A 27,655-nucleotide genomic window follows, 5' to 3' on the forward strand; every position below is an offset into this window, starting at 1 on the left:
TTGGGGTCCCTTCACGGTTTTGGGGTCCCTCTCGGTTTTGGGGTCGCCCCCCAATTTTGGCATCCCCCCCAAATTTTGGGGTGCCCCCGATTTTGGGGTGCCCCCGATTTTGGGGTGTCCGTACCGTTCCCGGGGTGCGGATCCGCGTGGATGAACCCGGTGTAGAAAATCTGCTCGGCGAACACCTGGATCAGCTTCTCTGCGGTCTGGGGGGGTTTGGGGGTTCAGGGGGACCCCAAAAACCCCAAAATTCACCCCAAAAATCCCCTAAACCCCCCTGGATCAGCTTCTCTGCGGTCTGGGGGGGTTTGGGGGTTCAGGGGGACCCCAAAAACCCCAAAATTCACCCCAAAAATCCCCTAAACCCCCCGGATCAGCTTCACTGTGGTCTGGGTGGGTTTGGGGGTTCAGGGGGACCCCAAAAACCCCAAAATTCACCCCAAAAATCCCCTAACCCCTCCTAGATCAGCTTCTCTGCGGTCTGGGGGGGTTTGGGGGTTCAGGGGGACCCCAAAAACACCAAAATTCACCCCAAAAATCCCCTAAACCCCCCTGGATCAGCTTCTCTGCGGTCTGGGGGGGTTTGGGGGTTCAGGGGGACCCCAAAAATCCCTCAGGATCCCCCAAAACCCCCCCGGGACCCCCAAATTGAGATCACAGATTCCCAGCCCCAGCTCCCAAATCCCCTTGGATGTTTGTCCCCAAGGCAGGAGGGGACAGGGACACCCGGGACCCCCTTGGGGACACCCAAGACCCCCCTGGGGACCCCACAAATCTCCCCAGGACCCCCCAAATCCCTTTGGGGATCCCCCAAATCCCCCCAAACCACCTCGGGACCCCCAGACTGAGATCTCAGACCCCCAGCTCCCAAATCCGCTTGGACATTTGTCCCCAAGGCAGGAGGGGACAGGGACATCTGAGACCCCCCTGGGGACACCCGGGACCCCCTGAGGACCCCCAAATTCCCCCAGGACTCCCCCAAATCCCTTTGGGGATCCCCCAAATCCCCCCAAACCCTCCGGGACCCCCAAATCGAGACCACGGACCCCGAGCTCCCAAATCCCCTCGGACGTTTGTCCCCAAGGCAGGAGGGGACAGGGACACCCGAGACCCCCCTGGGGACACCCGGGACCCCCCTGGGGACCCCACAAATCCCCCCAGGACCCCCCAAATCCCCCCCGGGACCCCCCAAATCCCCCCAGGACCCCCCAAATCCTTTTGGGGACCCCCCAAATCCCCCCAGGACCACCCCAAACCCCCCGGGACCCCCGCACTGACGTCTCACAGCCCCAGGCCCAGCGCCCAATTCCCTTTGGACATTTGTCCCCAAGGCAGGAGGGGACAGGGACACCCGAGACCCCCCTGGGGACACCCAGGACCCCCCTGGGGACCCCCAAATCCCCCCAGGACACCCCAAATCCCTTTGGGGACCCCCCCAAATCCCCCCAAACCACCTCGGGACCCCCAGACTGAGATCTCAGACCCCCAGCTCCCAAATCCCCTTGGACATTTGTCCCCAAGGCAGGAGGGGACAGGGACACCCGAGACCCCCCTGGGGACACCCGAGACCCCCCTGGGGACCCCCAAATCCCCCCGGGACCCCCCAACCCCCCCGGGACCCCCGCACTGACGTCTCACAGCCCCAGGCCCAGCGCGCAATTCCCTTTGGACATTTGTCCCCAAGGCAGGAGGGGACAGGGACACCCGAGACCCCCCTGGGGACACCCGAGACCCCCTTGGGGACCCCCAAATCCCCCCGGGACCCCCCCAAATCCCCCAGGACCCCACAAATCCCCCCAGGACCCCCCAAATCTCCCCAAACCCCCCGGGACCCCCAAATCGAGACCATGGACCCCGAGCTCCCAAATCCCCTCGGACGTTTTGTCCCCAAGGCAGGAGGGGAGAGGGACACCCGAGACCCCCCTGGGGACACCCGAGACCCCCCTGGGGACCCCACAAATCCCTTTGGGGACCCCCAAATCCCCCCCCGGGACCCCCCAAACCCCCTGGGACCCCCGCACTGACGTCTCACAGCCCCAGGCCCAGCGCCCAATTCCCTTTGGACATTTGTCCCCAAGGCAGGAGGGGACAGGGACACCCAGGACCCCCCTGGGGACACCCGAGACCCCCCTGGGGACCCCCAAATCCCCCCAGGACTCCCCCAAATCCCTTTGGGGATCCCCCAAATCCCCCCAAACCCTCCGGGACCCCCCAAATCGAGACCACGGACCCCGAGCTCCCAAATCCCCTCGGACGTTTGTCCTCAAGGCAGGAGGAGACAGGGACACCTGAGTCCCCCCTGGGGACACCCGGGACCCCCTTGGGGACCCCCAAATCCTCCCAGGACACCCAAATCCCCCCCGGGACCCCCCAAATCCCCCCAGGACCACCCCAAACCCCCCGGGACCCCCGCACTGACGTCTCACAGCCCCAGGCCCAGCACCCAATTCCCTTTGGACATTTGTCCCCAAGGCAGGAGGGGACAGGGACACCCGAGACCCCCCTGGGGACACCCGGGACCCCCCTTGGGGACCCCCAAATTCCCCCAGGACTCCCCCAAATCCCTTTGGGGATCCCCCAAATCCCCCCAAACCCTCCGGGACCCCCAAATCGAGACCACGGACCCCCAGCTCCCAAATCCCCTTGGACGTTTGTCCCCAAGGCAGGAGGGGACAGGGACACCCGAGACCCCCCTGGGGACACTCGAGACCCCCCCTGAGGACACCTGAGACCCCCCTGAGGACCCCCAAATCCCTTTGGGGACCCCCCAAATCCCCCCCGGGACCCCCCGCACTGACGTCTCGCAGCCCCAGGCCCAGCGCCCAATTCCCTTTGGACATTTGTCCCCAAGGCAGGAGGGGACAGGGACACCCGAGACCCCCCTGGGGACACCCAGGACCCCCCCTGGGGACACCCGAGACCCCCCTGAGGACCCCCAAATCCCCCCAGGACCCCCCAAATCCCTTTGGGGATCCCCCAAATCCCCGCAAACCACCTCGGGACCCCCAGACTGAGATCTCAGACCCCCAGCTCCCAAATCCCCTTGGACATTTGTCCCCAAGGCAGGAGGGGACAGGGACACCCGAGACACCCCTGGGGACACCCGGGACCCCGCTGGGGACCCCCAAATCCCCCCAGGACCCCCCCAAATCCCCCAGGACCCCCCCCAAATCCCTTTGGGGATCCCCCAAATCCCCCCAAACCCTCCGGGACCCCCAAATCGAGACCACGGACCCCGAGCTCCCAAATCCCCCACGGACGTTTGTCCCCAAGGCAGGAGGGGACAGGGACACCCGAGACCCCCCTGGGGACACCCGGGACCCCCTTGGGGACACCCGAGACCCCCCTGGGGACCCCACAAATCCCTTTGGGGACCCCCCAAATCCCCCCAGGATCCCCCAAATCCCCCCCAAACCCTCCGGGACCCCCAAATCGAGACCATGGACCCCGAGCTCCCAAATCCCCTTGGACGTTTGTCCCCAAGGCAGGAGGGGACAGGGACACCCAAGACCCCCCTGGGGACACCCGGGACCCCCCTGGGGACCCCCAAATCCCTTTGGGGACCCCCCAAATGCCCCCCGGGACCCCCGCACTGACGTCTCACAGCCCCAGGCCCAGCGCCCAATTCCCTTTGGACATTTGTCCCCAAGGCAGGAGGGGACAGGGACACCCAGGACCCCCCTGGGGACACCCGAGACCCCCCTGGGGACCCCCAAATCCCCCCAGGACACCCCAAATCCCTTTGGGGACCCCCCAAATCCCCCCAAACCACCTCGGGACCCCCAGACTGAGATCTCAGACCCCCAGCTCCCAAATCCGCTTGGACATTTGTCCCCAAGGCAGGAGGGGACAGGGACATCTGAGACCCCCCCTGGGGACACCCGGGACCCCCCTTGGGGACACCCAAATCCCCCCCGGGACCCCCCAATTCCCCCCCGGGACCCCCCAAATCCCCCCCGGGACCCCCGCACTGACGTCTCGCAGCCCCAGGCCCAGCGCCCGGATCCCCTCGAGGTTGGTGATCTTACAGCCCTCGCAGAAATCGGCCGTCAGCACCCGCTGCAGGGGACACAGAGGGGACAACGGGGGACAACGGGGACACGGAGGGGACAGAGGGGACAACGGGGGACAACGGGGACATGGAGGGGACAGAGGGGACAACGGGGACACGGAGGGGACAGAGGGGACAACGGGGGACAATGGGGACATGGAGGGGACAGAGGGGACACACCGGGGACAATGGGGACAGTGGGGACAGTGGGGACACCAGGGACAGTGGGGACAGAGGGGACAGAGGGGACAGACAGGGGACAGTGGGGACAGAGGGGACATGGAGGGGACAGTGGGGACAGAGGGGACAATGGGGACACACAGGGGACACACCGGGGACAACGGGGGACAACGGGGACAGAGGGGACAATGGGGACAGTGGGGACACACAGGGGACAGAGGGGACACCGGGGACACCGGGGACAACGGGGACAAAGAGGGGACAACGGGGACACACAGGGGACAGAGGGGACACACAGGGGACATGGAGACAACGGGGACAGAGGGGACACACAGGGGACACATGGGACACACAGGGGACAATGGGGACAGAGGGGACATGGGGACAACGGGGACAACGGGGACACACAGGGACACACAGGGACAACAGGGACACACAGGTGACACACAGGGACACACAGGGGACATGGAGACAACGAGGACAACGGGGACACACAGGGGACACACAGGGGACACACCGGGGACACACAGGGGACAACGGGGACACACAGGGGACAATGGGGACAACAGAGACACACCGGGGACAACAGGGGACAATGGGGACAGAGGGGACAGAGGGGACAGTGGGGACAACGGGGACACACAGGGGACAGAGGGGACAGAGGGGACAATGGGGACAGTGGGGACACACAGGGGACAGAGGGGACACCGGGGACACCGGGGACAACGGGGACAATGGGGACAGAGGGGACATGGAGGGGACAGTGGGGACACACAGGGGACAGAGGGGACACCGGGGACACCGGGGACAATGGGGACAATGGGGACAGAGGGGACATGGAGGGGACAGTGGGGACACACAGGGGACAGAGAGGGGACAACAGGGACAGAGGGGGACAATGGGGACATGGAGGGGACACCGGGGACACACAGGGGACAGTGGGGACACAGAGGGGACAGAGGGGACATGGAGGGAACACAGAGGGGACAGTGGGGACACAGAGGGGACAGAGGGGACAATGGGGACAGAGGGGACACACAGGGGGCAAAGAGGACATGGAGGGGACAATGGGGACAGAGGGGACATGAAGGGGACACAGAGGGGACACCGGGGACAGAGAGGGGACAGTGGGGAAATGGAGGGGATAGTGGGGACAGAGAGGGGACAATGGGGACACAGGGGACACAGGACAATGGAGACAGAGAGGACAGTGGGGACACAGGGGACAGAGGGGACACGGGGGACACAGAGGGGACACAGAGAGGACATGGACAGTGACCGGGGACAGGGACAAGGAGGGGACAGAGGGGACAGTGGGGACAGAGAGGGGACAGCAGGGACAGGGACACAGAGGGGACAGAGAGGGGACAGTGACAGGAGACAGGGACAGAAAGGGGACAGAGAGGGGACAGAGGGGACAGCAACAGGGAGGGGACAATGGGGACAGGGAAGGGACACAGAGGGGACACGGAGAGGACAGAGAGGACAGGGACAGAGAGGACAGGGATGGGACAGGGAGGGGACAGAGGGGACAAGGACAGAGAGGGGACAATGGGGACAGAGGGGACAGAGAAGAGTGAGGGGACAGGGAGGGGACAGAGGGGACAATGGGGACAGGGAGGGGACAGAGGGGACAATGGGACAGAGAGGGGACAATGGGACAGAGGGGACAGAGGAGAAGGAGGGGACAGGGAGGGGACAGGGAGGGGACAGAGGGGACAAAGACAGAGAGGGGACAATGGGACAGAGAGGGGACAGAGGGGACAATGGGACAGAGAGGGGACAATGGGGACAGAGACGGGACAGAGGGGACAATGGGACAGGGAGGGGACAATGGGGACAGAGACGGGACAGAGGGGACAATGGGACAGAGAGGGGACAATGGGGACAGAGAGGGGACAGAGGGGACAATGGGACAGGGAGGGGACAATGGGGACAGAGACGGGACAGAGGGGACAATGGGACAGAGAGGGGACAATGGGGACAGAGAGGGGACAGAGGGGACAATGGGACAGGGACGGGACAATGGGACAGGGAGGGGACAATGGGGACAGAGAGGGGACAGAGGGGACAATGGGACAGAGGGGACAATGGGACAGAGGGGACATGGAGGGGACAATGGGGACACACAGGGGACAGAGAGGGGACAATGGGGACACACAGGGGACACACAGGGGACACACCAGGGACAAAGAGGGGACAGAGGGGACAGAGAGGACAAGGACAGGGAGGGGACAATGGGGACACACAGGGGACAGAGGGGACACACAGGGGACAGAGGGGACAGGGACAGGGGACACGGTGACGTCATCTCAGGGCACACCTGGCCCAGCCCAGCCCTGTCGCCTCCCGCTGCCACCGCCAGCTCCTCCTGTCCCCTGTCCCCAACCTGCCCGTCCCTGCTGTCCCCAGCGTCCCTTGTCCCGTGTCCCAGGTGTGCCCAGGTGTGTCCAGGTGTGTCCCCAGGTGTGTCCCCAGGTGTGTCCCCAGGTGTGCCCAGGTGTCCCCGGCTGTGTCCCCAGGTGTGTCCCCAGGTGTGTTCCCAGGTGTGTCCCAGGTGTGTCCCAGGTGTGTTCCAGGTGTGCCCAGGTGTGTCCCAGGTGTGCCCAGGTGTCCCCAGGTGTGTCCCCAGGTGTTCCCAGGTGTGTCCCAGGTGTGCCCAGGTGTCCCCAGGTGTGTCCCAGGTGTCTCCAGGTGTGTCCCCAGGTGTGTCCCCGGTGTATCCAGGTGTGTCCCAGGTGTGTCCTCAGGTGTGTCCCCAGGTGTCCCCAGGTGTCCCCAGGTGTTCCCAGGTGTGTCCCAGGTGTATCTCAGGTGTGCCCAGGTGTTCCCAGGTGTGTCCCAGGTGTATCTCAGGTGTGTACCCAGGTGTGTCCCCAGGTGTCTCCCCAGGTGTGTCCCAGGTGTATCCAGGTGTGCCCAGGTGTGCCCAGGTGTGCCCCAGGTGTCCCCAGGTGTGTCCCAGGTGTGCCCAGGTGTATCCAGGTGTCCCCAGGTGTGTCCCAGGTGTATCCAGGTGTGTCCCAGGTGTTTCCAGCTGTGTCCCAGGTGTGCCCAGGTGTGTCTCACCTGTGCCCAGGTGTGCCCACCTTGCTGCAGTGTCCCCAGTGCACGCGTGGCACCGTCACCCCCCGCAGGTGTCCCAGGTCCCGCCCGCAGCGCTCCGAGTTCCGCGCCTCGTTCTCGAAATCCAGCTCCAGCGCCAGCGTCCCCTTCAGCTCCTGGGACAGGTGAGACAGGTGTGAGACAGGTGAGACACAGGTGAGACAGGTGAGACACAGGTGTGACACTGCCAGCGTCCCCTTCAGCTCCTGGGACAGGTGAGACAGGTGAGACACAGGTGAGACAGGTGAGACACTGCCAGCGTCCCCTTCAGCTCCTGGGACAGGTGGGACAGGTGAGACACAGGTGAGACACAGGTGAGACACAGGTGAGACACAGGTGTGAGACAGGTGAGACACAGGTGTGACACTGCCAGCGTCCCCTTCAGCTCCTGGGACAGGTGAGACAGGTGAGACAGGTGAGACACTGCCAGTGAGTCCCCTTCAGCTCCTGGGACAGGTGGGACAGGTGAAACAGGTGTGAGACAGGTGTGTGTGACACAGGTGAGACAGGTGAGACAGGTGTGACAGGTGAGACAGGTGTGACACAGGTGAGACACTGCCAGCATCCCCTTCAGCTCCTGGGACAGGTGAGACAGGTGAGACACAGGTGAGACAGGTGAGACACTGCCAGCGTCCCCTTCAGCTCCTGGGACAGGTGAGACACAGGTGAGACACAGGTGAGACACAGGTGAGACAGGTGAGACACTGCCAGCGTCCCCTTCAGCTCCTGGGACAGGTGGGACAGGTGAGACAGGTGAGACACAGGTGAGACACAGGTGAGACACAGGTGAGACAGGTGAGACACTGCCAGCGTCCCCTTCAGCTCCTGGGACAGGTGGGACAGGTGAGACACAGGTGAGACAGGTGAGACACAGGTGAGACAGGTGAGACACAGGTGAGACACTGCCAGCGTCCCCTTCAGCTCCTGGGACAGGTGAGACACAGGTGAGACAGGTGAGACACAGGTGAGACACAGGTGAGACAGGTGAGACACTGCCAGCGTCCCCTTCAGCTCCTGGGACAGGTGAGACAGGTGAGACACAGGTGAGACAGGTAAGACACAGGTGAGACACTGCCAGCGTCCCCTTCAGCTCCTGGGACAGGTGGGACAGGTGAGACACAGGTGAGACACAGGTGAGACACAGGTGAGACAGGTGAGACACTGCCAGCGTCCCCTTCAGCTCCTGGGACAGGTGAGACAGGTGAGACACAGGTGAGACACAGGTGAGACACAGGTGTGACACAGGTGAGACACTGCCAGCGTCCCCTTCAGCTCCTGGGACAGGTGAGACACAGGTGAGACAGGTGAGACAGGTGAGACAGGTGAGACACTGCCAGTGAGTCCCCTTCAGCTCCTGGGACAGGTGGGACAGGTGAGACACAGGTGAGACAGGTGAGACAGGTGAGACAGGTGTGTGTGACACAGGTGTGACACTGCCAGCGTCCCCTTCAGCTCCTGGGACAGGTGGGACAGGTGAGACAGGTGAGACATAGGTGAGACACAGGTGAGACACAGGTGAGACAGGTGAGACACAGGTGAGACAGGTGAGACAGGTGTGTGTGACACAGGTGAGACACTGCCAGCGTCCCCTTCAGCTCCTGGGACAGGTGGGACAGGTGAGACACAGGTGAGACAGATGAGACACAGGTGAGACAGGTGAGACACAGGTGAGACACTGCCAGTGTCCCCTTCAGCTCCTGGGACAGGTGAGACAGGTGAGACAGGTGAGACACAGGTGAGACACAGGTGAGACAGGTGTGACACTGCCAGCGTCCCCTTCAGCTCCTGGGACAGGTGAGACAGGTGAGACAGGTGTGTGTGACACAGGTGTGACACTGCCAGCGTCCCCTTCAGCTCCTGGGACAGGTGAGACAGGTGAGACAGGTGAGACACTGCCAGTGAGTCCCCTTCAGCTCCTGGGACAGGTGGGACAGGTGAAACAGGTGTGAGACAGGTGTGTGTGACACAGGTGAGACAGGTGAGACAGGTGTGACAGGTGAGACAGGTGTGACACAGGTGAGACACTGCCAGCATCCCCTTCAGCTCCTGGGACAGGTGAGACACAGGTGAGACACAGGTGAGACAGGTGAGACACTGCCAGCGTCCCCTTCATCTCCTGGGACAGGTGAGACAGGTGAGACAGGTGTGACACAGGTGTGACACTGCTAGCGTCCCCTTCAGCTCCTGGGACAGGTGGGACAGGTGAGACACAGGTGAGACACAGGTGAGACACAGGTGAGACACAGGTGAGACAGGTGAGACAGGTGAGACACTGCCAGCGTCCCCTTCAGCTCCTGGGACAGGTGGGACAGGTGAGACACAGGTGAGACACAGGTGAGACACAGGTGACACAGGTGAGACACTGCCAGCGTCCCCTTCAGCTCCTGGGACAGGTGAGACAGGTGAGACACAGGTGAGACAGGTGAGACAGGTGAGACAGGTGAGACACAGGTGACACAGGTGTGACACAGGTGTGACACTGCCAGCGTCCCCTTCAGCTCCTGGGACAGGTGGGACAGGTGAGACAGGTGAGACAGGTGAGACACTGCCAGCGTCCCCTTCAGCTCCTGGGACAGGTGGGACACAGGTGAGACACAGGTGGGACACAGGTGGGACACAGGTGAGACAGGTGAGACACAGGTGTGACACAGGTGAGTGACACTGCCAGCGTCCCCCTCAAGTCCAGGGGACACAGGTGACAATCGGTGACACACAGGTGACACACAGGTGACACCCAGGTGACACAGGTGACACACAGGTGACAATTGGTGACACCCAGGTGACACCCAGGTGACACCCAGGTGACACACAGGTGACAATTGGTGACACACAGGTGACACCCAGGTGACGCACAGGTGACACAGGTGACACACAGGTGACAATCGGTGACACACAGGTGACACAGGTGACACACAGGTGACACTGTCCCCTTCAGCTCCCGGGGCCAGGTGTGTCCCAAGGTGGGATCAGGGGGGCCAGGTGTGTCCCCAGGTGGGCTCCGTGTCCCCAGGTGTGCCAGAAAGTGACAGGTTCGTCCCCAGGAGGTGACGAGTGCGTGCGCCAGGTGTGCCCAGGTGTGCCCAGGTGTGCCCAGGTGTGCCAAGATGTACCCCAGCTGTCCCCAGCTGTCCCCAGGTGTATCCCAGGTGTATCCCAGCTGTGCCCAGGTGTGTCTAGATAACCCCAGGTGTGCCCAGGTGTGTCTGTGGATATCCCCAGGTGTGCCCAGGTGTGTCTGTGGATATCCCCAGGTGTGCCCAGGTGTGCCCAGGTGTGTCTGTGGATATCCCCAGGTGTGCCCAGGTGTGCCCAGGTGTGTCTGTGGATATCCCCAGGTGTGCCCAGGTGTGCCCAGGTGTGCCCAGGTGTGCCCAGGTGTGCCCAGGTGTGCCCAGGTGAGCTCACCTGCAGCACCCAGCCTAGGGCGAAGTCGGGGTGCATGAACTGCACGGGGCAGTGGGACAGGGCAGTGCCCAGGTGTGCCCAGGTGTGTCTGTGGATATCCCCAGGTGTGCCCAGGTGTGCCCAGGTGTGCCCAGGTGTGTCTGTGGATATCCCCAGGTGTGCCCAGGTGTGCCCAGGTGTGCCCAGGTGTGTCTGTGGATATCCCCAGGTGTGCCCAGGTGTGTCCCAGGTGTGCCCAGGTGTGCCCAGGTGTGTCTGTGGATATCCCCAGGTGTGCCCAGGTGTGCCCAGGTGTGTCTGTGGATATCCCCAGGTGTGTCCCAGGTGTGCCCAGGTGTGCCCAGGTGTATCCTGGCTGTATCCCAGGTGTGCCCAGGTGTGCCCAGGTGTGCCCAGGTGAGCTCACCTGCAGCACCCAGCCCAGGGCGAAGTCGGGGTGCATGAACTCCACCAGGCGCAGCAGCAGCTCCAGGGTCCTCATGTCGCCCTCGAAGCGATCGCGCAGGTCCAGGTACTGCACCTGGGGGGGGCGGGGTCACCTGGGCGGGGCCGGCCCCGCCCCATCCCTCAGGTGTCCCTCAGGTGTCACCCAGGTGTCTCCCTCAGGTGTCCAACCCCAGGTGTCACCCAGGTGTCTCCCCCAGGTGTCACTCAGGTGTCCCCAGCTGTCCCCAGGTGTCCCCCAGGTGTCCCCAGGTGTCCCCAGGTGTCCCCTAGGTGTCCCTCAGGTGCCCCTCAGTTGTCCCCCCCAGGTGTCCGTCAGGTGTCCCCAGGTGTCCCCCAGGTGTCCCCAGGTGTCCCCAGGTGTCCCTCAGGTGTCCCCAGGTGTCCCCAGGTGTCCCCAGGTGTCTCAGGTGTCCCCAGGTGCCCCCCAGGTGTCCCCAGGTGTCCCTCAGGTGTCCCCAGGTGTCCCCAGTTGTCCCCCAGGTGTCCCCAGGTGTCCCCCAGGTGTCCCCAGGTGTCCCCAGGTGTCCCTCAGGTGTCCCCAGGTGCCCTTCCAGGTGTCCCCAGGTGTCCCCAGGTGTCTCAGGTGTCCCCAGGTGTCCCCAGGTGCCCCTCCAGGTGTCCCCAGGTGTCCCCAGGTGTCTCAGGTGTCTCAGGTGTCCCCAGGTGTCCCCAGGTGTCCCCAGGTGTCCCCCAGGTATCTCAGGTGTCCCCAGGTGTCCCCAGGTGTCCCCCAGGTGTCCCCAGGTCCCTCAGGTGTCCCCAGGTGTCCCCCCAAGGTGTCCCCCAGGTGTCTCAGGTGTCCCCCAGGTGTCCCCCAGGTGTCCCCAGGTGTCCCCCAGGTATCTCAGGTGTCCCCAGGTGTCCCCAGGTGTCCCCAGGTGTCTCAGGTGTCCCCAGGTGTCCCCCAGGTGTCCCTCAGGTGTCCCCAGGTGTCCCCCAGGTGTCCCCAGGTCCCTCAGGTGTCCCCAGGTGTCTCAGGTGTCCCCAGGTGTCCCCCCAAGGTGTCCCCCAGGTGTCTCAGGTGTCCCCCAGGTGTCCCCAGGTGTCCCCAGGTGTCACACCTTGACGGCCACGGGGGTCCCGTCGGGGAGGGTGGCTCGGTGCACCTGGGCCAGGCTGGCGGCGGCCACGGGCTCGTAGTCGAAGTCGCGGAACATTCCGGAAGGCGTGGTCTGGAAATCCTCCAGGAACAGCTCGTCCACCTGGGCAGGTGAGGCACAGGTGAGGCACAGGTGAGGCGCAGGTGAGAGGCAGGTGAGGGACAGGTGAGGGACAGGTGAGGCACAGGTGAGGCACAGGTGAGAGGCAGGTGAGGGACAGCGAGGGACAAGTGAGGCACAGGTGAGAGGAAAGTGAGGCACAGGTGAAGGACAGGTGAGGGACAGGGCAGGGACAGGTGAGGGGAAGGTGAGAGGCAGGTGAGGGACAGGTGAGGGACAGCGAGGGACAAGTGAGGCACAGGTGAGAGGAAAGTGAGGCACAGGTGAGGGACAGGTGAGGGGACTGTGAGGGACAGGTGAGGGACAGGGCAGGGACAGGTGAGGAGATGGTGAGGGACAGGTGAGGGACAGGTGAGAGGACAGGTGAGGGACAGGTGAGACAGGTGAGACAGGTGAGGGACAGGTGAGGGACACGTGAGGGACAGGTGAGACAGGTGAGGGACAGGTGAGGGACAGGTGAGGGACAGGTGAGAGGCAGGTGAGGGACAGGTGAGGGACAGGTGAGAGGCAGGTGAGGCACAGGTGAGAGGAAAGTGAGGCACAGGTGAGGGACAGGTGAGGGGACGGGGAGGGGCAGGGGAGGGACAGGGCAGGGACAGGTGAGACAGGTGAGGGACAGGTGAGGGACAGGTGAGGGACAGGTGAGGGACAGGTGAGACACAGGCGAGGGGACAGGTGAGGGACAGGTGAGGGGTCAGGTGAGGGACAGGGCAGGGACAGGTGAGGGGACGGTGAGGGACAGGGGAGGGACAGGGCAGGAACAGGTGAGGGACAGGTGAGGGGACAGGTGAGGGACAGGTGAGGAGATGGTGAGGGGACAGGTGAGGGACAGGTGAGGGACAGGTGAGGGACAGGTGAGGAGATGGTGAGGGGACAGGTGAGGGACAGGTGAGGGGACATTGGGGAATTCTCCAGGAACAGCTCATCCACCTGGGCAGGTCAGGGACAGGTGAGGGAAGGTGAGGGACATTAGGGACAGGTGAGGGGACACTGAGGACAGGTGAGGGACAGGTAACGGACCCTTGGGACAAGTGAGGGGACAGGTGAGGGACACTGAGGACAGGTGAGGGGACATTAGGAAGAGGTGAGGGGACAGGTGAAGGACCCTGGGGCAGGTGAGGGACAGGTGAGAGGACATTTGGGACAGGTGAGGGACACTGGGGAATCCTCCAGGGCTGGCGCTGTCCTCGAGCGGCCGCAGTGTCGCTGTCACCTCGGCTGGCAGCAGGTGGTCCATGTCCCCATGTCCCCTCTGTCCCCAGTGTCCCCAGTATCCCCAGTGTCCCCAGTGTCACCTCCTGGTGTCCCCGGGGGCTGGCGCTGTCCTCGAGTGGCCGCAGTGTCGCTGTCACCTCGGCTGGCAGCTGTGTCCCCGTGTCCCCAGTATCCCCAGTATCCCCAATCCCAGTATCCCCAGTGTCCCAGTATCCCCAGTGTCCCCAGTGTCCCCAGTGTCCCCAGTGTCACCTCCTGGTGTCCCCGGGGGCTGGCGCTGTCCTCGAGCGGCCACAGTGTCGCTGTCACCTCGGGTGGCAGCAGGTGGTCCATGTCCCCATGTCCCCAGTGTCCCAGTATCCCCAGTGTCCCCAGTGTCCCCAGTGTCACCTTGCGGTGTCCCCAGGGGCTGGCGCTGTCCTCGAGTGGCCACAGTGTCGCTGTCACCTCGGGTGGCAGCTGTGTCCCCGTGTCCCCAGTCCCCCCAGTGTCCCAGTGTCCCCAGTGTCCCAGTATTCCCAGTGTCCTAGTATCCCCAGTATCCCCAGTATCCCCAGTATCTCCAGTGTCCCCAGTATCCCCAGTGTCCCCAGTGTCCCAGTGTCACCTCGCGGTGTCCCCGGGGGCTGGCGCTGTCCTCGAGCGGCCGCAGTGTCGCTGTCACCTCGGGTGGCAGCTCTGTCCCCGTGTCCCAGTATCCCCAATCCCAGTATCCCCAGTGTCCCCAGTGTCCCCAGTATCCCCAGTGTCCCCAATCCCAGTATCCCCAGTGTCCCCAGTGTCACCTCGCGGTGTCCCCGGGGGCTGGCGCTGTCCTCGAGCGGCCGCAGTGTCGCTGTCACCTCGGCTGGCAGCTGTGTCCCCGTGTCCCCAGTCCCCCCAGTATCCCCAATCCCAGTATCCCCAGTGTCCCCAGTGTCCCCAGTGTCACCTCCTGGTGTCCCCGGGGGCTGGCGCTGTCCTCGAGCGGCCGCAGTGTCGCTGTCACCTCGTCTGGCAGCAGGTGGTCCATGTCCCCATGTCCCCTCTGTCCCCATGTCCCTTCTGTCCCCAGTGTCCCAGTATCCCCAGTCCCCCCAGTCCCCCCAGTATCCCCAGTATCCCCAGTGTCCCCAGTGTCCCCAGTGTCACCTCCTGGTGTCCCTGGGGGCTGGCGCTGTCCTCGAGCGGCCGCAGTGTCGCTGTCACCTCGGGTGGCAGCAGGTGGTCCATGTCCCCATGTCCCCTCTGTCCCCAGTGTCCCCAATCCCAGTATCCCCAGTGTCCCCAGTGTTCCCAGTGTCACCTCGCGGTGTCCCCGGGGGCTGGCGCTGTCCTCGAGCGGCCGCAGTGTCGCTGTCACCTCGGGTGGCAGCTGTGTCCCCGTGTCCCCATGTCCCCAGTATCCCCAGTCCCCCCAGTATCCCCAGTGTCCCCAGTGTCCCCAGTGTCACCTCGCGGTGTCCCCGGGGGCTGGCGCTGTCCTCGAGCGGCCGCAGTGTCGCTGTCACCTCGGCTGGCAGCAGGTGGTCCATGTCCCCATGTCCCCTCTGTCCCCAGTGTCCCCAATCCCAGTATCCCCAGTATCCCCAATCCCAGTATCCCCAGTGTCCCCAGTATCCCCAGTGTCCCCAGTGTCACCTCGCGGTGTCCGCGGGGGCTGGCGCTGTCCTCGAGCGGCCGCAGTGTCGCTGTCACCTCGGCTGGCAGCAGGTGGTCCATGTCCCCATGTCCCCTCTGTCCCCAGTGTCCCCAATCCCAGTATCCCCAGTATCCCCAGTGTCCCCGTGTCCCAGTGTCACCTCCTGGTGTCCCCAATCCCAGTATCCCCAGTGTCCCCAGTGTCCCCAGTGTCACCTCCTGGTGTCCCCGGGGGCTGGCGCTGTCCTCGAGCGGCCGCAGTGTCGCTGTCACCTCTGCTGGCAGCTGTGTCCCTGTGTCCCCTGTCCCCCCGGTATCCCCAGTCCCAGTATCCCCAGTGTCCCCAGTGTTCCCAGTGTCACCTCGCGGTGTCCCCGGGGGCTGGCGCTGTCCTCGAGCGGCCGCAGTGTCGCTGTCACCTCGGGTGGCAGCAGGTGGTCCATGGCGCACAGCCCCTGGCCCAGCTTCACGTAGAGGCCGCCGTTGGAGAGCGCCCCCTGCAGGAGGCGCTGCCCGGCGCGGCGGTGGCAGCACGACATGGCCGACAGGTAAACGGGGCTGTCCTGGGACAGGTGAGACAGGTGAGTGTGACACAGGTGTGACAGGTGAGTGTGATAGAGGTGTGACATGGCCGACAGGTAAACGGGGCTGTCCTGGGACAGGTGTGGGACAGGTGAGTGTGACAGGTGTGACATGGCCGACAGGTAAACGGGGCTGTCCTGGGACAGGTGAGACAGGTGAGTGTGACAGGTGTGACACAGGTGAGTGTGACACAGGTGTGACATGGCCGACAGGTAAACGGGGCTGTCCTGGGACAGGTGAGACAGGTGTGACAGGTGTGATACAGGTGAGTGTGACACAGGTGAGTGTGACACAGGTGTGACATGGCCGACAGGTAAACGGGGCTGTCCTGGGACAGGTGAGATACAGGTGAGTGTGATACAGGTGTGACATGGCAGACAGGTAAACGGGGCTGTCCTGGGACAGGTGAGACAGGTGTGACACAGGTGTGACATGGCCGACAGGTAAACGGGGCTGTCCTGGGACAGGTGAGACAGGTGAGTGTGACAGGTGTGACATGGCCGACAGGTAAACGGGGCTGTCCTGGGACAGGTGAGACAGGTGTGAGATACAGGTGTGATACAGGTGTGACATGGCCGACAGGTAAACGGGGCTGTCCTGGGACAGGTGTGGGACAGGTGTGACACAGGTGTGATACAGGTGTGTGTGATACAGGTGTGACATGGCCGACAGGTAAACGGGGCTGTCCTGGGACAGGTGAGTGTGACAGGTGAGTGTGACACAGGTATGACATGGCCGACAGGTAAACGGGGCTGTCCTGGGACAGGTGAGACAGGTGTGACACAGGTGAGTGTGACACAGGTGTGACATGGCCGACAGGTAAACGGGGCTGTCCTGGGACAGGTGAGACACAGGTGAGACAGGTGTGACACAGGTGAGTGTGACACAGGTGTGACATGGCTGACAGGTACACCGGGCTGTCCTGGGACAGGTGAGACAGGTGTGACACAGGTGAGTGTGACACAGGTGTGATACAGGTGTGACACAGGTGTGACATGGCCGACAGGTACACCAGGCTGTCCTGGGACAGGTGTGACACAGGTGTGTGTGATACAGGTGTGACACAGGTGTGACATGGCCGACAGGTACACCGGGCTGTCCTGGGACAGGTGTGACACAGGTGAGTGTGACACAGGTGTGACAGGTGTGACAGGTGTGGGACAGGTGAGTGTGATACAGGTGAGTGTGACACAGGTGTGACAGGTGTGACAGGTGTGACACAGGTGAGTGTGACACAGGTGTGACACAGGTGTGACAGGTGTGACAGGTGTGACAGGTGTGACACAGGTGTGACAGGTGGGACACCCCTGGCAGGTAAGGGGGGGCTCTCCTCGGGGCACAGGGGTCACGCAGGGGTCACACACGGCCGGGGGTGTCCCCAAATCCCCCCGGACCCCCAAAATCCCCAAATCCCCCCAAAATCTCCCCAAATTTCCCCCAAATTTCCCCCCAAATTGCCCCAATTCACCCCCAAATCCCCTTTGGGACCCCCCAAATCCCCCCCAAATCCCCTTTGGGACCCCCCAAATCCCCCCAAAATCTCCCCAATTTCCCCAGATTTCCCCCCAAATTGCCCCAATTCACCCCCAAATCCCACTTGGGACCCCCCAAATCCCCCCCAAATCCCCCCCAAATCCCCCCAAAATTTCCCCAATTTCCCCAAATTTCCCCCCAAATTGCCCCAATTCACCCCCAAATCCCACTTGGGACCCCCCAAATTTCCCCAATTTCTCCAAATTTCCCCCCAAATTCCCCCCAAATTGCCCCAAATCCCCCCAAATCCCACTTGGGACCCCCCAAATCCCCCCTCAAATCCCCCAGATCTCCCCCAAATCGCCCCAAATCTCCCCCAAATCCCCTTTGGGACCCCCCAGATCCCCCCCAAATCCCCCCAATCCCCCAAATCTTCCCCAAATCCCTCCTCAAATCCCCCTGGGACCCCCCAAATTCCCCCCAATCCTCCCAAATCCCCCTGGAATGCCCCAAATCTCCCCCAAATCCCACTTGGGACCCCCCAAATCCCCCCTCAAATCCCCCAAATCTCCCTCAAATCCCCCCCCAAACCCCCCCGGGATCCCCAAATGACCCCCGCGACCCCCCCTGGGACCCCTCAGGATCCCCCAAATCCCCCTGGGACCCCCCAAATCCTCCCCAAATGCCCCCCAGGACCCCCCAAATCCCCCCCCCAAATCCCCTCAGGACCCCCCACATCTCCCCCAAATCCCCCCCAAGTGCCCCCCAGGACCCCCCAAAACTCCCCAAATCCCCCCAGGACCCCCCAAATCCTCCCCAAATGCCCCCCAGGACCCCCCAAATCCCCCCATGACTCCCCATATCTCCCCCAAATCCCCTCAGGACCCCCAGGACCCCTCAGGATCCCCCAAATCGCCCCCCAAATCCCCCTGGGACCCCCCCAAATCCTCCCCCCAAATGACCCCCGCGACTCCCCCCGGGACCCCTCAGGACCCCCCAAATCCCCCCGTGACTCCCCAAATCTCCCCCAAATCCCCTCAGGACCCCCCAAATCCCCCTGGGACCCCCCAAATCCCCCCCCAGTACCTGCCAGGACCCCCCAAATCTCCCCCAAATCCCCCCAAATGCCCCCCAGGACCCCCCAAAACTCCCCAAATGCCCCCCAGGACCCCCCAAAACTCCCCAAATGCCCCCCAGGACCCCCCGGGACCCCTCAGGACCCCCCAAATCCCCCTGGGACCCCCTCAAATCCCCCCCTCAATACCTGCCAGGACCCCCCAAATCTCCCCCAAATCCCCCCAAATGCCCCCCAGGACCCCCCAAAACTCCCCAAATGCCCCCCAGGACCCCCCAGGACCCCCCAAAACTCCCCAAATGCCCCCCAGGACCACCCAAATCCCCCCCCAAATGCGCCCCAGGACCCCCCGGGACCCCTCAGGATCCCCCAAATCCACCCAGGACCCCCCAAATCCTCCCCAAATGCCCCCCAGGACCCCCCAAATCCCCCCATGACTCCCCAGATCTCCCCCAAATCCCCCCAGGACCCCCCAAATCCTCCCCAAATGCCCCCCAGGACCCCCCAAATCCCCCCATGACTCCCCAGATCTCCCCCAAATCCCCCCAGGACCCCCCCAAATCCTCCCCAAATGCCCCCCAGGACCCCCCGGGACCCCCCAAAGCCCCCCAAATCCTCCCCAAATGCCCCCCAGGACCCCCCAAATCCCCCCCAAATCCCCTCAGGACCCCCCAAATCCCCCTGGGACCCCCCAAATCCCCCCCCAAATGCCCCCCAGGACCCCCCAAATCCCCCCCAAGTGCCCCCCAGGACCCCCCGGGACCCCCCAGATCCCCCCCACCTGCTCGAGGCCCCGCAGCTCCACGTTGGTCGTCCACCAATAATCGAGGGAGATGCGGAGCCCCACCGAGAGCGACCTGGGGGGCGCGGGGGGGTCAGGGCACCCCAAAAAGAGACCCCAGACCCACCCGGGACCCCCAAACCTCCTCTGGGACCCCCCAAAACCTCCCAGGGCTCCCTGGGAACCCCCAAATTGCCCCCAGACCCCAAAATCCCCCCATAAACCCCCCAAAATCCCCAATTCTGGGGGGCACGGGGGGGTCAGGGGCACCCCAAAAATGGACCCCAGACCCACCCGGGACCCCCCAAAACCCCCCAGGGCTCCCTGGGACCCCCCCAAACCCCTCTGGGACCCCCCAAAACCTCCCAGGGCTCCCTGGGACTCCCCAAATTGCCTCCAGACCCCAAAATCCCCCCATAAACCCCCCAAATCTCCAAAGCCCCTCCCCCAAATCCCCAATTCTGGGGGGCGTGGGGGGGTCAGGGCACCCCAAAAATGGACCCCAGACCCACCCGGGACCCCCAAAACCCACCAGGGCTCCCTGGGAACCCCCAAATACCCCCCGGACCCCAAAATCCCCCCATAAACCCCCCAAAATCCCCAATTCTGGGAGTCACAGGGGGGCCAGGGGCACCCCAAAAGAGACCCCAGACCCACCTGGGACCCCCCAAAACCCCCTCTGGGACCCCCCAAACCCCCCCCAGACATCCCTGGGACCCCCCAAACCCCCCCCAGACCCAAAATCCCCCCATAAACCCCCCAAATCTCCAAAGCCCCTCCCCCAAATCCCCAATTCTGGGGGGCGTGGGGGGGTCAGGGCACCCCAAAAATGGACCCCAGACCCACCCGGGACCCCCAAATCCCCCCAGGGCTCCCTGGGAACCCCCCAAATTGCCCCCAGACCCCAAAATCCCCCCATAAACCCCCCAAATCTCCAAAGCCCCTCCCCCAAATCCCCAATTCTGGGGGGCACGGGGGGGTCAGGGGCACCCCAAAAATGGACCCCAGACCCACCCGGGACCCCCCAAAACCCCCCAAACATCCCTGGGACCCCCCCAAACCCCTCTGGGACCCCTCAAAAACCCCCCCAGACATCCCTGGGACCCCCCAAAACCCCCCCAGACCCCAAAATCCCCCCATAAACCCCCCAAATCCCCAAAGCCCCTCCCCCAAATCCCCAATTCTGGGGGGCACGGGGGGGTCAGGGGCACCCCAAAAGGGACCCCAGACCCACCCGGGACCCCCAAAACCCACCAGGGCTCCCTGGGAACCCCCAAATCCCCCCCAGACCCCAAAATCCGCCCATAAATCCCCCAAAACTTCCCCCCAATTCTGGGGGGCACGGGGGGGTCAGGGCACCCCAAAAGCGACCCCAGACCCACCCGGGACCCCCCAAAACCCCCCAGACATCCCTGGGACCCCTCAAAACCCCTCTGGGACCCCCCAAACCCCCCCCAGACCCCAAAATCCCCCCATAAACCCCTCAAATCCCCAAAGCCCCTCCCCCAAAGCCCCCCAATTCTGGGGGGCGCGGGGGGGTCAGGGGCACCCCAAAAATGGACCCCAGACCCACCCGGGACCCCCCAAAACCCCCCCAAACATCCCTGGGACCCCCCCAAAACCCCTCTGGGACCCCCCAAAACCCCCCAGGGCTCCCTGGGAACCCCCAAATCCCTCCAGACACCAAAATCCCCCCAAAACTTCCCCCCAAAACTTTCCTGCCAAGACCCCAAATTCTGGGGGGCACGGGGGGGGTCAGGGGCACCCCAAAAATGGACCCCAGACCCACCCGGGACCCCCAAAACCCCCCCAAACATCCCTGGGACCCCCCCAAACCCCTCTGGGACCCCTCAAAACCCCCCAGGACCCCCCAAATCCCCCCCAGGACCACCCAAACCCGCCCTGGGCCCCCCAAATTCTGTCCAAACCCCCCCAGGACCCCTCCAAAGACCCCCAGGACCCCCCAAATTCGCCCCAAACCCCTCCAGCACCCCCCAAATTCCCCCTGGGCCCCCCCAAACCCCCCCCAGGACCACTCAAACTTCCCCAGGACCCCCCAAATTCCCCCCCTAAACCCCCCCAAATTCCCACCAGGGCCACCCAAACCCCCCCGGGCCCCCCAAATTCCCCCTGGGCCCCCCCAAATTCCCCCCAGGACCACCCAAACCCGCCCTGGGCCCCCCAAATTCTGTCCAAACCCCCCCAGGGCCCCCCCAAACCCCCCCAGGACCCCCCAAATTCCCCCCAGGACCACTCAAATCCCCCCTGGGCCCCCCAAATTTGCCCCAAACCCCCCCCCGGCCCCCCCAAATTCCCCCCAGGACCACCCAAACCGCCCCAGGACCCCCCAAATTCCCCCTGGGCCCCCCCAACCCCCCCCCCAGGACCACTCAAACCTCCCCAGGACCCCCCCAAATTCCCTGTAAGACCCCCCAAATTCCCGCCAGGACCCCCCAAACCCCCCCAGGACCCCCCAAATTCCCCCGCAAACCCCCCAAATTCCCCCCCAAAGCCCCCCAGTCTCCCCCCCAACCCCCCAGGACCCCCAAATTCCCCCCAAACCCCCCTGAGACCCCCCAAACCCCCCCTAGGACCCCCCAAATTCCCTCCAGGACCACTCAAATCCCCTCTAAGACCCCCCAAATTCCCCCAGGACCCCCCAAATCCCCTCTAAGACCCCCCAAATTCCCCCAGGACCCCCCAAACTCCCCCTGGGCCCCCCAAATTCCCCCCAATGCCCCCCAGGACCCCCCAAATTCCTCCCAGGACCTCTCAAACCCCCCCGGGACCCCCAAATTCCCCCTGGGCCCCCCCAAATCCCCCCCAGGACCACCCAAACCCGCCCTGGGCCCCCCAAATTCTGTCCAAACCCCCCCAGGACCCCCCCAAAGACCCCCAGGACCCCCCAAATTCGCCCCAAACCCTTCCAGGACCCTCCAAATTCCTCCCCAAACCCCCCCTGGGCCCCCCAAATTCCCCCTGGGCCCCCTCGAACCCCCCCAGGACCACTCAAACCCCCCCAGGACCCCCAAATTCCCCCCCAAACCCCCCTGAGACCCCCCCCAACCCCCCCCCAGGACCCCCCAAATTCCCTCCAGGACCACTCAAATCCCCTCTAAGACCCCCCAAATTCCCTCCAGGACCCCCCAAATTCCCTCTAAGACCCCCCAAACCCCCCCCTGGGCCCCCCAAATTCCCCCCAAAGCCCCCCAGGACCCCCCAAATTCCCCCTGCCCCCCCCCCAAATCCCCTCTAAGACCCCCCAAATTCCTTCCAGGACCCCCCAAATTCCCCCCCAAAGCCCCCCAGTACCCCCCCAACCCCCCCAGGACCCCCAAATTCCCCCCAAACCCCCCTGAGACCCCCCCCCCAAACCCCCCCAGGACCCCCCAAATTCCCTCCAGGACCCCCCAAATTCCCTCTAAGACCCCCCAAACTCCCCCAGGACCCCCCCAAACCCCCCCTAGGACCCCCCAAATTCCTGCCAAGACCCCCCAAACCCCCCCAGGACCACTCAAACCTCCCCATGACCCCCCCAAATTCCTGCCAAGACCCCCCAAACCCCCCCAGGACCACTCAAACCTCCCCAGGACCCCCCAAATTCCCCCCCCAAAGCCCCCCAGGACCCCCCAAATTCCCCCTGGGCCCCCCCAAACCCCCCCCAGGACCACCCAAAGCCCCCCAGGACCCCCCAAATTCCCCCCCAACCCCCCCCCAGGACCCCCCAAATTCCCTCTAAGACCCCCCAAATTCACCCCTGAGACCCCCCCAAACCCCCCCAGGACCCCCCGGGACCCCCCACCTGCAGAACCGGGCCACGCCCTCGAGCAGGAGCCGCGCCCGGCGCCGCCGGGGGGGCTCGGCCAGCGCCCAGCAGCCCAGGGCCACCACCGACCCCCCCAGGGCCACCAGGGACACCCCCGGGGCCACCGAGCGCCGCCGCGGGGCCACCGGGGACCTGCGGGGACGGGACAGGTCAGGGGTCAGGGGTCAGGGGTCACTGACAGCCCCAGGGCCACCAGGGACACCCCCGGGGCCACCGAGCACTGCTGGGGGGCTACCAGGGACCTGCAGGGACAGGTCAGGGGTCAGGGGTCAGGGACAGGTCAGGGGTCAGTGACAGCCCCAGGGCCACCAACCGCCACCATGGGGCCACCAGGGACACCCCCAGGGCCACCGTGGCCACCCCCAGGGCCACCGAACCCCCAGGGGCCACCACTGACCCCCCCAGGGCCACCAGGGACACCCCCAGGGCCACCGAACCCCCAGGGCCACCAGGGACACCCCCGGGGCCACCAGGGACACCCCCGGGGCCACCGAGAGCTGCTGGGGGGCTACCAGGGACCTGCAGGGACAGGCCAGGGGTCACTGACAGCCCCAGGGCCACCGAGCGCCACCATGGGGCCACCACGGACACCCCCAGGGCCACTGAACCCCCAGGGCCACCCCCAGGGCCACCAGGGACGCCCCCAGGGCCACTGAACCTCCCAGGGCCACCAGGGCCACCCCCAGGGCCACCAGGGACATCCCCAGGGCCACCGAGCGCTGCTGGGGGGCTACCAGGGACCTGCAGGGACAGGTCAGGGGTCAGTGACAGCCCCAGGGCCACCAACCGCCACCACGGGGCCACCAGGGACACCCCCAGGGCCACCGAACCCCCAGGGCCACCAGAGACACCCCCAGGGCCACCAGGGACACCCCCAGGGCCACTGAACCCCCAGGGCCACCAGAGACACCCCCAGGGCCACCAGGGACACCCCCAGGGCCACTGAACCTCCAGGGCCACCGAGCGCCGCCGCGGGGCCACCGGGGACCTGCGGGGACGGGACAGGTCAGGGGTCAGGGGTCAGGGGTCACTGACAGCCCCAGGGCCACCAACCGCCACCATGGGGCCACCAGGGACACCCCCAGGGCCACTGAACCCCCCAGGGCCACCAGGGACACCCCCAGGGCCACCGACCCCCCAGGGCCACCACTGACCCCCCCAGGGCCACCGAGCGCTGCTGGGGGGCTACCGGGGACCTGCGGGGACAGGTCAGGGGTCAGGGACAGCCCCAGGGCCACCAACCGCCACCATGGGGCCACCAGGGACATCCCCAGGGCCACTGAACCCCCAGGGCCACCCCCAGGGCCACCACTGACCCCCCCAGGGCCACCAGGGACCCCCCGAGGGCCACCGAGCGCTGCTGGGGGGCTACCAGGGACCTGCAGGGACAGGTCAGGGGTCAGGGGTCAGTGACAGCCCCAGGGCCACCCGAGCGCCACCATGGGGCCACCACGGACACCCCCAGGGCCACTGAACCCCCAGGGCTACCAGGGACACCCCCAGGGCCACCGAGCGCCGCCGTGGGGCTATCGGGGACCTGCGGGGGACGGGACACGTCAGGGGTCAGGGGTCAGGGGTCAGGGGTCAGGGACAGGTCAGGGGTCACTGACAGCCCCAGGGCCACCAGGGACCTGCCACAGGGATAGGTCAAGGGTCAAAGGTCAGGGGTCATTGAGGCCACCAGGGTGTGGGCAGGGATCTGTGGGGGACAGGTCAAGGGTCAAAGGTCAGGGGTCACTGAGGCCACCAGGGCGTGGGCAGAGACCAGACAGGGACAAGGACAGGTCAGGGGTCAAAGGTCAGGGGTCACCCCCAGGGTCAGGAGGTGAGCGGATGGGGACAGGGCAAAGGTCAAGGGTCAGGGGTCATGGCTGGGGTCAGGGGTCATGGCTGGGGTCAGGGGTTGGGGTCAGGGGTCAAAGGTTGGGGTCAGGGGTCATGGCTGAGCTCAAGGACCCCAAGAGGCTCCTCCCCCCTCCAGGACCCCCCCGGGGACCCCCCAAATGTCCCCTCCCCCCACCAGAGCCCCCCAAGACCCCCCAATTTGGGTCTGGGGTCCTGAACCCCCTGTGACCCCCCCAATTTGGGTCTGGGGTCCTGAACCCCCTGTGACCCCCCCCAATTTGGGTCTGGGGTCCTGAACCCCCTGTGACCCCCCCCCAATTTGGGTCTGGGGTCCTGAACCCCCCCTGTGACCCCCCCAATTTGGGTCTGGGGTCCTGACCCCCCCTGTGACCCCCCCAGGACCCCCCAATTTGGGTCTGGGGTCCTGAACCCCCTGTGACCCCCCCCAATTTGGGTCTGGGGTCCTGAACCCCCTGTGACCCCCCCCCCAATTTGGGTCTGGGGTCCTGAACCCCCTGTGACCCCCCCCCAATTTGGGTCTGGGGTCCTGAACCCCCCCTGTGACCCCCCCCAATTTGGGTCTGGGGTCCTGAACCCCCTGTGACCCCCCCCCCCAATTTGGGTCTGGGGTCCTGAACCCCCTGTGACCCCCCCCCCCAATTTGGGTCTGGGGTCCTGAACCCCCCTGTGACCCCCCCCAATTTGGGTCTGGGGTCCTGAACCCCCTGTGACCCCCCCCCCCAATTTGGGTCTGGGGTCCTGAACCCCCTGTGACCCCCCCCCAATTTGGGTCTGGGGTCTGGGACCCTCCAAACCCCCTCAGGGACCCCTCCCCCCCCCCCAATTTGGGGGTGAAACCCCCCCCACCCCCCCCCCATTAGGGTGAGGGTCCCTCCCTGCCCCTCCCCCCTAATTTGGGTGGGGGTCTCCTCCCCTCGCCCCTCCCCCCCTAATTTGGGTGGGGGTCCCTCCCCCCCCAATTTGGGGTGGTCCTCGCCCCTCCCCCACAATTAGGGTGGGGGTCTCCTCCCCTCGCCCCTCCCCCCCAATTTGGGTGAGGGTCCCTCCCCTCCCCCACAATTTGGGTGGGGGTCTCCTCCCTGCCCCTCCCCCCCAATTTGGGTGGGGGTCTCTCCCCCTGCCCCTCCCCCCCTCAATTTGGGTGGGGGTCTCTCCCCTGCCCCTCCCCCCCAATTTGGGGTGGTCCTCGCCCCTCCCCCACAATTAGGGTGGGGGTCTCCTCCCCTCGCCCCTCCCCCCCTAATATTGGGTGGGGGCCCCTCCCCCCCAATTTGGGTGGGGGTCTCCTCCCCTCACCCCTCCCCCCTAATTTAGGGCGGGGGTCCCTCCCCAATTTGGGTGGGGGTCCCTCCCTGCCCCTCCCCCCTAATTTAGGGCGGGGGTCCCTCCCCCAATTTGGGTGGGGGTCTTTCCCCCTGCCCCTCCCCCCTAATTTAGGGCGGGGGTCCCTCCCCCCTAATTTGGGTAGGGGTCCCTCCCTGCCCCTCCCCCCCTAATTTAGGGTGGGGGTCCCTCCCCCAATTTGGGGTGGTCCTCGCCCCTCCCCCCCATTTCGGGTGGGGGTCTCTCTCTCCCCCTGCCCCTCCCCCCCATTTTGGGTGGGGGTCCCTCCCCATTTCGGGTTGGGGTCCCTCCCCCCCCGCCCCTCCCCCCCCAATTTGGGTGGGGGTCCCTTCCTGCCCCTCCCCCCCAATTTGGGTGGGGGTCCCTTCCTGCCCCTCCCCCCTAATTTTGGGTGGGGGTCCTTCCCCATTTTGGGTGGGGGTCCCTCCCTGCCCCTCCCCCCTAATTTCGGGTGGGGGTCCCTCCCCATTTTGGGTGGGGGTCCCTCCCTGCCCCTCCCCCCCCAATTCGGGTGGGGGTCCCTCCCTGCCCCTCCCCCCCAATTTGGGTGGGGGTCCCTCCCCCCGCCCCTCCCCCTCACCGCGGGGTCGCTCCGGGGCCGCTCCGGGCCCGCGGGTGGGGGAGGGGCAGCAGCCGCACCTGGGGGGGGGGAGGGGGAGGGGGAGGGGTCAGCGGGGACCCCCCGGGGGGGCCCCAAATTCACCGCGGGGGGAGGGGCCAGGGGACATTGGGGGAGGGGCACAGGTGACATTGGGGGGGGTTCAGGTGACAATGGGGGGTTCAGGTGACATTGGGGGGGTTCAGGTGACATTGGGGGCGCACAGGTGACATTGGGGGAGGGGACATTGGGGGGGGTCTCAGGTGACAATGGGGGGGTCCCGGGGGGGGGGCGGTGACATTGGGGAGTGTCCCATGGGGGGAGGTGACAACAGGGGGACATTGAGGGGGTCTCAGGTGACAATGGGGGGGTCCCATGGGGGGAGGTGACAACAGGGGGACATTGAGGGGGTCTCAGGTGACAATGGGGGGGTCCTGAGGGGGGGAGGTGACATTGGGGGGGCGTCTCAGGGGGGTTCAGGTGACACTGGGGGGGGTCCCGGGGGGGTGGTGACACTGGGGGGGGGTCCCATGGGGCAAGGTGGCAACAGGGGGACATTGGGGGGGTCCAAGTGACACCGGGGGGGTCCCAGGGGGGGTTCAGGTGGCATTTTGGGGGTCCCGGGGTGGGGGGCGGTGACATTGGGGGGGGTCCGGGGGGGTTCAGGTGACAATGGGGGGGGTCCTGAGGGGGGGAGGTGACACCGGGGGGGCGTCTCAGGGGGGTTCAGGTGACACCGGGGGGGGGTCCCGGGGGGATTCAGGTGACATTTGGGGGGTCCCGGGGTGGGGGGCGGTGACATTGGGGGGGTCTCAGGGGGGTTCAGGTGACACCGGGGGGGGGTCCCGGGGGGGTTTAGGTGACATT

General features: G+C 65.3%; 1 protein-coding gene across 1 annotated transcript in view; it reads right to left on the reverse strand.

Moving 5' to 3' along the window:
• The window catches only part of LOC128810753 (maestro heat-like repeat-containing protein family member 1), an 85,264-nt gene extending 62,163 nt beyond the window's left edge, over positions 1-23,101 (reverse strand). The window contains 8 exon segments of the mRNA XM_053983905.1: positions 125-206; positions 3,976-4,059; positions 7,321-7,452; positions 11,148-11,261; positions 12,250-12,390; positions 15,606-15,806; positions 19,155-19,230; positions 22,957-23,101. Coding sequence (XP_053839880.1) covers positions 125-206; positions 3,976-4,059; positions 7,321-7,452; positions 11,148-11,261; positions 12,250-12,390; positions 15,606-15,782 — 730 coding nt within the window. The 5' untranslated portion in view covers positions 15,783-15,806; positions 19,155-19,230; positions 22,957-23,101.
• Positions 23,102-27,655: the final 4,554 nt, after the last annotated feature.

The sequence above is a fragment of the Vidua macroura genome, chromosome 1 (genome assembly GCF_024509145.1).
Source record: "Vidua macroura isolate BioBank_ID:100142 chromosome 1, ASM2450914v1, whole genome shotgun sequence".
In the NCBI taxonomy this organism is placed as follows: domain Eukaryota; kingdom Metazoa; phylum Chordata; class Aves; order Passeriformes; family Viduidae; genus Vidua; species Vidua macroura.